The sequence below is a fragment of the Scleropages formosus genome, chromosome 4 (assembly GCF_900964775.1).
Source record: "Scleropages formosus chromosome 4, fSclFor1.1, whole genome shotgun sequence".
Classification (NCBI taxonomy): domain Eukaryota; kingdom Metazoa; phylum Chordata; class Actinopteri; order Osteoglossiformes; family Osteoglossidae; genus Scleropages; species Scleropages formosus.
The window spans coordinates 23,681,295-23,695,878 of NC_041809.1; the positions used below are offsets into that span (position 1 = coordinate 23,681,295).

At 42.6% G+C, this 14,584-nt stretch overlaps 1 protein-coding gene across 1 annotated transcript in view; it reads left to right on the forward strand.

The window, feature by feature from the left end:
• The window catches only part of dchs1b (dachsous cadherin-related 1b), an 87,012-nt gene that overhangs the window by 5,441 nt on the left and 66,987 nt on the right, over positions 1-14,584 (forward strand). Inside the window, exon 2 of the mRNA XM_018755381.1 lies at positions 6,811-8,631. Within this exon, the coding sequence (XP_018610897.1) occupies positions 6,832-8,631 (1,800 nt within the window). The 5' untranslated portion in view covers positions 6,811-6,831. The remainder of the gene's footprint in view (positions 1-6,810; positions 8,632-14,584) is intronic.

Sequence of the window (14,584 nt, forward strand, 5' to 3'; positions counted from 1 at the left end):
AATGATGGGCTGGGACCCCATCTAGAGTGTATCTCCCATTGCCTTGCTTGCAATGATTCTGAGATAGGCTCAGAACTGCCATGACCCTGACCAGGACAGTTACCAAAAGTGAGTGAGTGTTCATGATGCCTCAAACTTTTCTTAACTATTTTAAAACTCTAGAGGAAATCTATTCATTGTATATTTTTTTTCACTGTGGATTTTCTCTTTATGTACAATTAATATATTTTGTATTCACATACAATGAAAAGTATACTATATGTACACTTATATACTATGTCTGTCCACTAAGTGTAGTCCAGTTTTCTCAAATTTTTGAATGTAAAAGGAAAAATCGTTTTGTGATAGTTTTTTTTTTTTTTTTAATATATATATTCTGTTAAGATACTTAAGAGGAAGAATTTGAGAGATGATTACTAAACGTAAAGATCAGGTTCATACTATGAATCTCTACGGGCATTTTGCACACTTAGAAGTAAGAGGATATTAGACCCAGATTGTGCCTGTGCAGTAAGCAAGATCACAGGTTCTCAAGACACTGCGACAGCATGCTTGGAAACTTCAATCTAGAGTTTTCCCTATATTGTCATTTTAAAATGTGGTGGTGCTCTGTAGTGAAGGCCAGGCTTTTGTGCCTCATATCTGGTTCACCACTTTGTCATGAACCAGGAAAGCTAAAGAGCATTGTTTTTCATTCATGAGAAGTCCTGGTGTGCCTCTGCAGACTTCATAAAACCTGAGTAGGCTGCATCAGGAGACATCAGCAGGTGACAGACACTAACATAGTAGGATCAGGTGTGAGAGAGAAATTCATGACTTTCTGTGAGATGTGTCATTTTCATTGTGCATCAGTATCTCTCTCTGTTAATGAAATGCATTTGTCTTTACTCTGAGTTATGCATCACAATGTAGAGAGGCATCTGCCAAAGAAATAAATGCAAATGTGTAAGTGTTAAGTAATAATAGCAACAATCTGTTTTTTGGAATCATCATTGAAATTTCTCTCGCTGAAACGGTGGTACAGAAAGACACTTTAGGTGTTCCAGACTAGGGGAAGAAACTTCTTTATGTTAAAGTCTTGCCAAAGACAATGTCGTCTTTCCTGACTGATATTATGACAGTCTTATAGAATTCAGATTTTGTGCAGAATTTTTAAAATGAAAATATTTTGTTATTTCACGAAAATTCCAGTGTATTGAATAGTTTTGAAGTGGTGTGCTGGATTGTTTCTTGTGGTCAAATTTAGCTTTTTGGAATGACCCTTTCTTCCTGTTTCCTGGCACTGTTTTGGCTATGCCTGCTGTGTTTTGCCTTTTGTGTCATTTTGCATTTATTTACTGAAAAGTTCCCAAATATAATGTAATGACCCTGCGTTACTTGTTCAGGAAGGAAACTCCTAAATGTAAATAGTTGCATTATGGGGAATAATGTGAAATGTGGGTGTGCAACCACTGGGGGCACTTAGGAAGAAAATGGTGGGGTGACTGTGCCTCTGAGTATGTGGGGAGAGAGCCTGGGAATGCTAGGAAGGCTGGCTGTAGGTGAAGGTCCTGGAGGAAACCCGGTCTTTGGACCGAGAGCATTATTTCCCTGGTGCTAGTATTCAAATAAATCATTTGTCATGAACGCTGCCTCTGTGTCCTTCACCCCATCCAAACCCTCAATGCTGTGTGCTGCAATAATATTTTAAGTGAACTCTTCCCAAAATGTGTTTGGGTTAGCTGTACCATCTGGGAATTCATTGTGGATGGACAATGTTGACATCACTTCTTACTGTAGCCATGCTAGTGATGATTACTCATTTCTTACCTGTCAAGCATGTAATTTGTGACACCTGAAGAGGACCTAAACCCCAAAAGCAAACAGGATATTCATATAATTGTTGAAGTGCAACATCTATTTCAGATCATTCACAAGATGCTATGGCAGAAGACTTGTGGTAATGGATATTTAATTTACCCCACACTCCCACAGGCACTTTTTCAAAGGCGGAAAACAGAGATATCAGGGGATGTACAGTAACGACACAAATCAATTGACCGAGAGTTGATTTGTTATCTTAAAGTATTAACACAATGAGTTAGGCTAACTTCCTTGGCACACATTTCATTTTCTCCTCATCCCTACTCTCCACGTGTTACCCGTGTGTGGCCAGGGACTGATGGTGTGTGCAGTGACCTGCGCTGGTTTTCCCACACCCACTTGGTAGCCTGAGAACTTAAAACTGGACGGAGGGGAAAGATGCTTTTTGTCTAAATTGACACCCAGGTCTCCAGTGTTTTGCTGTTACTGTTTTATGAAAAACTTTATTGATGCTGAACTAAGAGAACAGGTAGATGGGATGTGTAGAACATCATTAAAGTCAATGGGAAGTGTAGGGTGTGGGTAATATTTTTATGTTTGAATGCCTGAGCTGTTGATCCCTTCACTGAAGCTTCTTAATGTTTACATCAGTGAATCTGGGGATTCTTTAGGAGAACTTTGCTTTGACTTAATAGATTCTCGACAGTAAAAATTCATCACTTTTCTTAGTCACCGTTGTTTTTTGCCAGTAAATTCCAGAAACTCAGCTCAGGTCCGGTGACACTTGCATTTTTTTTTTTTTTTTTTTTTTTTTTTACTTTTATGGAGTAAGGTTAAAATTCAACTTGCAGTCAATACACAAAAGAATAATCAAACAGGACAGTAGCAAGCAAATAGGCAGCTGGTCTTGTAGTGGTTATAACTGCTGCCTTTGAACCCAAAGGTTGCAGATTCAAATACCACCTCCAGCTGTAGTACCATTGAGCAAGGTACTTACCCTAAATTGGGCCAGTAAAATTAACCAGCTGTGTAAATGTTATTGTAATAACATAATTTCCCATATTCACATAATTGTAAATAGCTTAACATTGTAAGTTGCTTTGGAGAAAGAAATTAAGTAAACGTAAAGTATGTCTAATGTTTTTAACCAGCACAAATTAACGTTCCTGCTTTGTGCTGTTGGTTGATAACACACACACACACATTTTCAGAACCGCTTGTCCCCTACGGGGTCACGGGGAACCGGAGCCTACCCGGCAACACAGGGCGTAAGGCCGGAGGGGGAAGGGGACACACCCAGGACGGGACGCCAGTCCGCCGCAAGGCACCCCAAGCGGGACTTGAACCCCAGACCCACCGGAGAGCAGGACTGCGGTCCAACCCACTGCGCCACCGCACCCCCTCTGGTTGATAACATTTATTTACATTTCCATTTATTCACTTAGCAGATGCTTTTCTCCAAAGCGACTACCAATGGATACTATGTAGTGTTACTAGCCCACACACCTTATTCACCAAGGTGACTTACACTGCTAGATACACTAACCCAATTTGACCTGAGAGCTGTCTTGGTATATAGGACGTAAAATACCAAACAAACTCTGTCTCCACTTAAAAAGTCATTTTTCTCTGTGACAGCTGTGGAACTACATTCAGAAAGACAAGATCTCTAGTGCCAGATTTTTGTGAACCCCAATGAAGTCAAGCAGGGATGCTTTAGACGTGGCTGATGCAAGTGTCTGATGTTCCGTCCACTGATTGGGATAGTTGTCTCTGCACGCCAGCAGCAAATGTAGTGGAATATCAGATGATGCCAGTTATACACACAGGAAATAGGGATATTTCTGTCCTTATTGCTTCATGGAGGGATGATGCCATTTTGGATATTGTACTGTATAGGAGCTTCAATCCCCTCACCTAAAAAAAACAGCCTGTACCCCAAAACCCTACATTTCTCCTTTGTAACCCAACATGTGAACCTCCTCTTTTCAGTTAGAATGTGAAGTGTCCATGGCAGTTTGCCTCAGATAGAGAGGTAACCTAGTTTTTGGGGAAGCTAACTAGAAATGTAGGGGTAGGGATTGAGGGTATAATGTGCACTTCTAGTGGGACGTTGAATTTAAGATAAAGAGACGTTGAGTAAGTATAGAGCTTCATGACGTCATGTCCTGTTTGACTTGGCAGCATAAAACCAGTGTAACCGCTTGGGCTGCTATATCCATCAGCCAAAGTGGGCCTCTGAGCCGTACCTGGAGAACCTAGTCATACTTCTGTGGCTTTGACCTTTAGAAGTTTACCATGCTTTTCTTAAGACAAAAAAAAAGAAAGTCTGGAGCCCATGATTAGCACCTCCGCAATGTAAATCTCTCCATTGAAAGTTCACAGCAACTTCAGTTGTCCGGTGTGGTTTTGCATGTTAAGAATTGCATGTTAAAATGTGTTTGGTCTCTATTAAATATCCTGTGGGGACACAAGGGGACACAGTGATTCTCACAGAAGGCTCTCAGTGAATGTGTGTGATGCTGGGCTGTGGCTAAAGTGAAAACCGCTGCTATACACACATTGAGGTTGGGTCAATAACAGATACCACAGTGGGAAAATCAAGAACATGGAAATTTGTTTTCTGCTATTATTTTACATGTTGTGCGTGTTTGCATTGTTTACAGTTAAGATTTGGGCAACTATCAGTGCATGCGAGAGCAAACAGTAACTGTAAACTGTAGCGCAGTTCCTTTATACTGCACTGCAAAGCATTGTGGGTCCACTAGAGGGAGCATATCAAAAAATATTCTTATTCAGTCACAGCAAAGTTGCACATGTCTCATTTGGTTTCTTCTGAATGGAACTTTTTGATTTTTTTTTTTTAATACCCATGCTTAAACATCTTTTTTCCTTTAGCAGTACTTGAGGTTTTCAGTTTTTGTTCTTGTGAGCAGTTTAGACAGACCCGCTGACAATGACAAAGTTTAGTTATGATGTGGTCAGTCATAAAGCACGAACTGATGTCTCTGCATCCTCTTCACCAGCAGGATGTTCTGAGGTTTGGATTGTGCTTTGCAGAATTACAGAGCCCCAGCCAATTACACAAAACTTCTGCCAAAATAGCATAATTGTCTAATCATCCCAGACTTTTTTTTCCTCCTCACTCTAAAATATCAGCTCTAAGGTTGGGCATATGCCTCCTGATTCACATATTCGTATAATCCACTTATTTTAGAGCACTCTCAAACTCTGTTCTTTAAGAGGTGGATGAGTTCACGAATTGAACCTTGCTCCTAGTATAGGTGATTTCCAACTAATGGTAGGTGTATGGTATGAGGGGTAAAAATAGTGAATAACCCCTTTTTTGCTGTGGTGCCAAAGTAATGGGCAAGGCCATATGTCCATTAAGAATTCCATGGAAACCATGATTTCTTCCCATCTTGATGGTGACTCATCATCCACTAGTATCTGTGCAGTCTATGGAGGCTCATTAACATGTTGAGCTGCCAGGAGTTAATTTGCTGATTATCTATGATGAAAGGGTCTGAAATCCCTCCTTGGCAGACTTGTGCTTTTTCCCAATACTAACTAAAAGGGAATCTCTAGAGCTAAAGCTGGGTCTTCCCAGGTCAACTCAACCAGATATGTGGATAATAGATCTGATATAACAGCAGTGGGAAGATACATGTATTTCTTTTTATCTGTGTGGCTGTTGTCTAGTATATCACCTGCAAATCTCTTAAATTTCTCATGTTTGGTCAAGTAAGAGCAGTAAATGCACTTGCGTATGAAAAAGCAGTCATAGGCATGAGATCTGTCCTTACTATTCGAAGCATGAAAATTAGAATGAATTGCGGGACGGGAGGTTGCCCGAAGAGCATATGTGAACCCAAGTGAGCAAATCCTTAAAGTTGCAGTCTATTTCACAGTGTTGTTCATTACTTGAGTATTGCCAATAATACTTCTGTGAAACAATTGTTTGTTTATATGTCCGATTTATGATTTGTAAGAAATTCTTTAATTTTAGGTTTCTAGTGTAGAGGTTGCATGTCTCAAAAGAGGGAGTTTTATACTTTTGGAAAAGCAACTGGATGAAATAAAGCCTACTTCACTGAATTAACTGGCACAGCTCAACATCTCCCCCCTACCCCCCAAATGATTTGTTTCCACATATGGTGTTGGAGGATCACATTCCTAAAGCTGACGCCCCTAGGCTAGACACGTGCCCGGGAAACACTCGGTCTCAAAGATGGGGCTTTGGGACACCACACTCTGTGCTTTCACTGGGCAAGATTCCATGTCCTGCTGTGGCCTTGGGTGCAAGCACAGGCTTTATAGACACGCACGCACACGCGCACACATGCGTTGTCTGAGCTGCTTGTCCCATTCAGGGTTGCGGGGAGCCGGAGCCTAACCCAGCAACACAGGGCGTAAGGCTGGAGGGAGAGGGGACACACCCAGGACAGGACACCAGTCTGACACAAGGCACCCCAAGCAGGACTCAAACCCCAGACCCACCAGAGAGCAGGACCCAGTTCAACCCACTGTGCCACCACACCCCCTGGCTTTGTAGACTCTCTTGTTTAAAGCAACAGAATTCTTTCTGTGGTTTGTCAATTGAAATCACTTGTGAAATAATCAGTCACAAATTCTAAATTGGTAAATTGGCTTCCTCTGTGTGAGTACCTAATGCATTTGACAGTATATCCCAGGGTATTGATGGGAGCTGTCCAGAGATAGCAACCCCAACTCACATAACTCTTAACCTGACCCTCTGAAAAACAAAGGCTTGTGGCCAGGACAAACAAGAAGTCAAGACTTTTGGTCAGGACCTGCAAGCTACACTTTAATCAAGTCTCATGTCTCTGGAGGGGACGTTTCTAGCATTACATTGAAGAAATTAGCCATGCATTCCAGGCATTTTGTTGTTTTTATATGCATGCGTGTGTGCAACCTAAAATCCCCACTGAAGGCCTTTTTTATATTAACTGCTCATAACATTTTTCTTGTGTTCATTCTCTGTAGGTTTAAGAAAAAACAGGCACGATGAAGATGATGTTGAAAGGACCAGGGGAGGCAGTGATCAGTCAGCTGAAGCAACATGGGACCTGCAACAAGAAAGTGTTGCTGCTGCTCTATGTGGCCTTGGAGCTTATTGTAGTTCACTCATCGGCTGTTCTGGGGACACTGAACCTGCAGCTAGATGAGGAGCAGCCAGCAGGTACCATTGTGGGTGACATCAATGCAGGCCTGCCACAGGGCACTACAGCAACACTCTTCTTCATCTCAGACGTTGAGGGCACGGGTGTGGGCACTGACCTGAACATTGATGAAACCACTGGCATTATCAAGACCAACCGTGTCCTGGACCGGGAGGTGAGGGACCACTACAGCTTCATTGCCGTCACCATGACTGGTGTGACGGTAGAGGTGTCGATACAGGTGAATGACATTAACGACCATGCTCCACAGTTCCCCCGGGAGAGGGTTGTCCTCAGAATCCCAGAGCACACAGCAGTAGGGACAAAGTTTTCATTGGACCCCGCATCTGATGCAGACAAAGACCAACTGACCACCCAGGGCTACTTGATTAAAGATGGGAATGTGGGACAGGCTTTCCGCTTGGAGTCCAAGAGAGGGTCAAACATGGTTCTTTACCTTGATCTGGTGGTCAATGCTGTTCTGGACAGAGAGAAAAGGTCCTCTTATTCTTTAATTCTGGAATCGTTTGATGGGGGCTCTCCCAGGAAGACAGGACAGATGATTTTAGATGTGTCTGTCCAGGACATTAATGACCATGCTCCTGTTTTCAACCAGAGTCGCTACCATGCCATTATCTCAGAGAGCATGCAGCCAGGCAGTAACATTCTCCAAGTATTTGCATCTGATGAAGATGAAGGTGACAATGGGCTAGTGCTGTATGAAATCAACAGAAGGCAGAGTGACCCAGAAAATTACTTTGTTGTGGATCCCCGGTCTGGTATGATCACCCTTAACAAGCCCCTGGATTATGAGATGAGGAAAGTCCATGAGTTGGTAGTGCAAGCCCGGGACAATGCCAGTCAGCCAGAGGTTACAAATGCATTTGTCACTATCCATGTACGCGATTACAATGACAACCAGCCCACCATGACCATAATCTTCCTTAGTGAGGATGGCTCCCCCCGTATTTCAGAAGGTGCACAGCCTGGTCAATATGTGGCAAGGATCTCTGTCTCAGACCCAGACTATGGGGAGTATGCCAATGTTAATGTGTCCCTTGAGGGAGGAGATGGAAAGTTTGCTTTGACTACCAAGGATAGCATCATTTACCTTATTTATGTGGACCAGATGCTTGACCGAGAAGAGAGAGACTCCTATGAGCTGCGGGTTATGGCTACAGACTCAGGCACACCACCTCTTCGGGCCGAGTCTTCCTTCACCATTCAGGTCACTGACATCAATGACAACCCTCCTCTCTTTGACCAGCAAGCCTACAAACAGGCCATCCCAGAGGTGGTGTTCCCAGGGAGCTTTGTTCTACAGGTCACAGCAAGGGACAAGGACCAGGGCTCCAATGGGGAGGTCCACTACAGTATTCTCCTAGACCCTGGTACCCACTCTAATTGGTTCACTATTGACCCAGTAACGGGGATAATCACCACAGCAACAGAGCTGGATTACGAAACAGACCCCAGACCCCAGATAAAAGTGGTGGCCACTGATGGGGGCAGGCCGTCTATGTCCTCCACAGCTGTAGTTGATATCATCTTGCAGGATATGAATGACAACGAACCAGTTTTCGGGAGCAACTTCTACAATGTATCCCTCAGTGAGAACACAGCTGCAGGAACCTGTTTTCTTGAGGTAGGAATGAACTTCTACCTTCTTTACATGTACTCTATTCTTTCACCTTTTTCCGCAACAACATGTTTAAAATTGGCCCCATGGGTGACTGTTTCTCAACTAACCTGATTTATTTGCTGTTTAAGGAAGTTATGGAAAATGTACAAAATAAAAATGACAAATTTATAATGTCTAGATGTCTGCTAAAATGTCATTTCTCAATGATTTTCAGACTCTTCCACAGTTGAAACTGAAAAGAACAGTCATAAAATATAATAATTTGATCTTGCTATGGAACAGAATTTAAGGCTAGATTTATGTGAATTCACTGGGGGTTTTGGAAGTATTGCGGAAGAGCTCACCTGTATACCGTGAGCTGCAGTAAGCAGATTGAAACACTTGTCTCTCCTGTCCTTCCCCTCTCACAGAGGCTTACCACAGTAACTGAGACACTTGAGGGGAGTAAACATTGAAAATCTTGAGCTTCACCATGTGTCTAAATAAGACCCAAGTTTTCACATTGGGTTTAGTGACATTTTGTTTGAGTACCTTTTTTTGAGGAAATAAGGAAAAGGTTATTTTATTTTTTCATGTGGAAGGAATAGCATCCTTGTTCATCAAGTCCAATAAACACTTTAAAACACTTTTAAAAAAACTTTGGTCTTATGCCTTTGAGTAACAGACTGAACATTGTTTTTAAAAAGAAAAAGGTACATTCACATTTTTGCTTTTGTGTAGGGTCTTCCTTGCTGGGCTTTGGCCACCAGTTGACCCAAAAAAATCTTGAGAATGAAAAATGCTGTCTAGGAAAAGTGCATCTAGTTAAACAAGCGCAGGAATTCTGTGTTGTCAGGGCTTTATTCAATATATAATTTAAAAGTGAATGCGAGGGAGCTTTTTCGGATGTGGGCCAGTCGTCGAGAGGAACTTGGCCAAAGGGCAGCTCCTGGGACCTGCAGGGAGGGAGGAGCCACATCAGGGGAGTCAGATGGCAAGAGAGTTGGAGGGATGGGAGGGCAGATTTGAGATGTGGGGGAGAGGGCTGAAGAAGCATAGGGAATAACAAGACACAAATGCTAAATCCAGGAGGCCTCACTCATACAATAAGCGTTTTTGGCATTGTTTCAGTAAAGGAAAAGGAGAATACGGACATTAGTTGACACCGAAATTAAATTTGAAATGAAATATCAATAAAGACAGTCACTAAACATAGCTCAGTGGAAATGGGGATAATGTGTTAGTACAAAGAAAGGGATGTACACAGAAGGGGACGTTTCTTTATCTCATCCCCTCTGGAACCATATTGACTGTTGGCTGTTTTAGTGCAGCTTGGTAAAATACTTTCACTGGCTGAATGATTTTGCCATATTAACTACACTTTCCTAAAATCAGAATTTAATTGCTGACTTTTCAGTGAAGGAAGAACAAACAAATTGAGTTCTGTAAAAGAAATCCAGTCCTTAGATTAAAACTATGACAGGTTTTAAATGTGAATGGCATTCACTAAGGCAATGTATAAAGTTAATGGTTCAAAAATAAAAAAAAAAAAAAAGAGAAAAATTAGAGGGAAATGGGAACTGATTTTTAGAGGGGAAAAAAAATTTGCTTTCTTTAAATTTACCGTACCAACCATTACTGAAGGATGTGTTTTATTGGATATTCTGATATTCATCTGTATTCAGCACTGTCCATCAAATTTTTCATGAACCTTTTCCTCAGATTATAGAAATATGCAAAGAGAGAAGACACGTTTTCTCACACAATGCATACTTTTGGGAGAACACAAGACTGGTGTACATACTGTGTTAGCATTTAGTGGACCTCTCATTTACTGGGCACAGCCTCCATCTATTTCTAGCAACCCATTCCAGATAGGCTGAAGGCTCCTGTTGAACATTCTGGTTAGAAAATATTTTTCTTTTCTTGCTTCTTTGAATGAGAGATGAAATTGGTTGGCAGATGTGTTAGAGATCCCTGATATCCTCAAGCTGGCGCCATTTTATTCAGCTCTCAGCCGTCTAGAAGCTTATCAGTTGCATGATGGCTTCCTTTGTGCAAAAGGAAGCAAGGCTGTCATTTGTTTGTTTAACTGCTGGGGGAGTTTCTAGACACTCCAGCCTGTTGTGTTGTGTGTTACTTTCCATGGGTTCACCCATGACAGACCCATAATGGAGCCTTTCAGGCCATGGCATGGTTCTTTTGACATGTGCAGAAACAAGAATCATCCCTCTGTGTGTTCAAGGTCCAAGGGCATGACCCCCAGTTTCAGTGGGAAGGTGAGAGGTTGTCTACAGGCAGCTGAGGGGGAAGTGAGGCCTGCTGGGAACCCCTATGTACCACAGAGGCGCCATGTGGACTGCAAGGGGGCCTCTACCGATTGGCATCCTCTGCATTCAGTGCTATTAATTGGGACATGCATGGAGAGGGGAGAGATCCCCTTGGTGTGTTTTCACTCACCCCAGGACACAATAAGCTTCAGTCTTTGTCTATTGGAAGCCATCCTCCTTATCCCTCCACAGCTGTCACCATCACATCCCATAGCACACTGCCTTTTTGAGGAAACTTATTTAGGCATCTTACTTTTTTGGTATGTTGTGATTTCATTATGGTAGAAACCTTGAGACCCAGTGTTTACCAGTTCCTGTGCAGGCCAAGGAGGCATCCAGTTTGGGCTTCGTTCTGTCCCTGCCAACTCCAACTGTCCAAAAGAGAATTCAAAATTTTTCTGTGTTAGCAGCAGGGCAATGTAAAAAGAGCCTAGTCCTGAATCATGAGGTCATATTTTTCCTGATTCCATAAAGGAGGACTAATCATGTTTAATCTTACTGAGAGTTGGGTCCAGCATCCGGCAGCATGTTGAGGGTGGAGGGAGGAAGCTTCCTGGGGTTGGCTTCCTGTAACACAAGACCCTCCAGTGGATGTTATGCCAGTATGACCCCCTCCCAAAAAAAAAAATAAATCAGACACCTTTCAGTCATAGCTCTGGCATAGGTGCCTGTGAAGAAATATACACATCTTTTACTGCCATGCTAAAATAGGGAGTTAATGGATCAGTAGTGACTCCCCCCTTATACGCTCCCAACGGGTTGAGGTTTCACAGGTATTCTGCCACGACCCTGCTTGAAACACGTGGTTGTTGACATTGGTTGGTTAGTTGGTCATTCTGACCAGGGCTTGCTTCCTTTCTGTATTCCACTGGACAAGTTCCAGCAATCACTTTGTGTCATTTAAGAACAAGTGACATTTAATTTTTCAGTAGCTGGAATTCCGTTATCCCCAGCAGCTTTTTTTTGATGAGAAGGTGGTGTAATCTGACCTTAACTTGGTTGTACTGTGTATATACCTCCTGCTGTGGCAGCTGACATATCTGCAGTAGTGCTATTTGTGCAGTGTTGTGGATCATGGAGAAATGTGCATGCCAGGTTTTGTTGTGCTCATTAAACTTATTGTCCTCTAATCACTTGTTACATTAAAGGGATGCTTCAGGGCAAACCTGTTTTTAAAAGCACTGGTGTCATGGTTGTCTCAGTAATTCACAATTCATGCTTCTCTGTATCTTCCTTTGATTGTTCTGTCATTCCGTTTAACATGATTTTTTTTCAGTGGTTTTCTGAAGATGGCTGAGAAGTCTGTAGCAGGGGCTGGATGTTCAGAAGGGTGAATATGGCATATATATTATGCAGTATACAAACAACTATGTGGGTTTTCATCTCCTCCTTTCTTAAAACCATGTGTTACCTGAGTTTGACACAGACCTTCAGTGTCCTCTTCCAGAACAGCTCTCCACCTACTTCTACACCTACAACTTCTGCAAAATCTTACTCTATATCCATTGTGTTGATATTACAGCATCAGGGTGTAGAACAAGACAGACGTTCTCCACCTGAGCTTGATACAGGAATGTAGCCATGGATAGATGACTGCTCCCACATGCTGCCTTGATGGTCCCACTAGATTTTAATGAACAAAATTAACAATCTAGCATTGTCTCTTGACCCAGTCAATGTCACTTGGTTACTGTTTTTAGGATCTTATCTTTTTAGGAGCTATAACACAGCGTGTGAACCGACAGCTTTTGCAAAGTAGAGTAGTGGGTGAGAAAGGTCATGTGTTTGAAAAGGGCAACATGTAATCAGACTTCACAGCTGTTGTAATCACTCGGATGACAATACAACTGAAATGTCGACAGAGATGTTTGTATCAGGAAGCTCATACTGCTGAGACTTAAACATCTGATTTACCTCAAACTAACAGTTACCGATTCACTCGTGCATTCCTTCACCAAAGTAGTCAGTGTGGTTTAACACAACTTACTGGAGGAAGGAGAAATTGCAGGACACTGAGCATAGCTTTTAATTACTTTTACTAATATAACACTTCTCAGGCTTCAGCACTTCAACCACACGGGGGTTGAGGCATTCTGTGGGATATAAATACCTGAGTCCGTCTGGGTACACCGTAGGTGTTCAGGTCAGAGCCACGGAGGTAGAGACATCAGCTTACACTTTATGGTATGTGTGCACATCCGTCTTTCATCACTCGCTGGATCTGTCTGCATTACAGCTGGAGGGAGGACTGTTGTAAAATGTTTAACTTTCTGGGAAGAGGATGTGCGCATGACGGATTAGTCATTATTGGCGACTGTGACCGTCTGTGTACTTTGAAAGATAATCCGATTTTAGGAAGGATGGAGGATATAGGTCTATTACAATATGAAAACTGAAAATATTTTTCTTTTCCCCCAGTATGGAAGAGGACAGGATTTGTTAGTGGTAACTGCCAGTTTTCCAATCACTCAATCTTTTGGTCTGAATATGTCATCAGTCAGAGAGGGGGGGACAGAGTCTCAAAAACTCACTGTAATGCCAGATGGGGTGAAAAGGTCATTGCCACTTTTGAGGTCAATCTGTTTGCAGTCTGACCATTCATGTAACTGCTGAAACAATATAAAATATGCTGGTGCCACAAAGACATTTGATAACATGTGTTCTATTGCACTTGCTGAAAATGATGTGCTTTTTTTAATTCCTGGCAAACTACCAGTGAGGGTTGAAGAAGATGGAAGCAAGAGAGAAGGACAATCTAAGGGTGGCCAAGGGTTGTCCCTCCCACCTAGAGAAGTGGTTGGCCACAAATCCGTTGGCCGGTGGTCAACCTTGACAGCTGGTTATGCTGAAGGGTCAGCCTCCAGTCTCCCATCTGCCTGTGTGGCAAGAGGGAAAGACTTTCTTGATTCCCCTTGAAGGCTCCCCAACCTCCGTTCTTTTTCTTTTCTCTTTCCCACACTGGTCTTCCTCCTTTCCTTACACACTTTTCCTCCAGCTGCTGTCCCTCCTGTGTGTGAGGAAGGGAGAAGGTAACCAAGTGAAAGCACATCTGGTGACCCCATGACACTGGTTATAGCTGCAGGGAGGTAGTGATTTGGTCTCCAAGGCCTGGTCTTCTGGAGGTTGTACAACAGAAATCCAGTAACACTGCAATGTAAATTTGAATAAATTTGCCAGCAGGTTTTAGGATGTGGATAGAGGGGATATTTTTTAATTGAGGTGATTGTGAGAGAAAGTCTGTCCAGAACAACCAGCATTTTAAGAAACCAGGAAAGTTGAATGTAACATAATTGATGGACCATTAGCTCAGCCTAAACTGACTTTACTTCTGGTGCATGGGGTGAAGGGTGCACGAAGAGCTCAGATTGTCAAACTTTCCCTTCAGAGACACTGCCTGTTCATGATGTCACATTAAGAAGGACATTCATTCTCCACCTATCTCTTCCATCTGTCTCACCCTTTCTGTGTCAGTGGTGCAAATTACATACGGTCCCTGATCACAAGTTTAGACAGCACCAGAGAAAACATTCACATTTTTCTTGGAGGCCTTTTGCCTCCCAAATCCCTCCTCCTATCTGACCAACTTCACTTCATCTCTCATACCTAAAACTCCTGTACAAGAGCCTCCCACCTCCCAAAACTGTCAT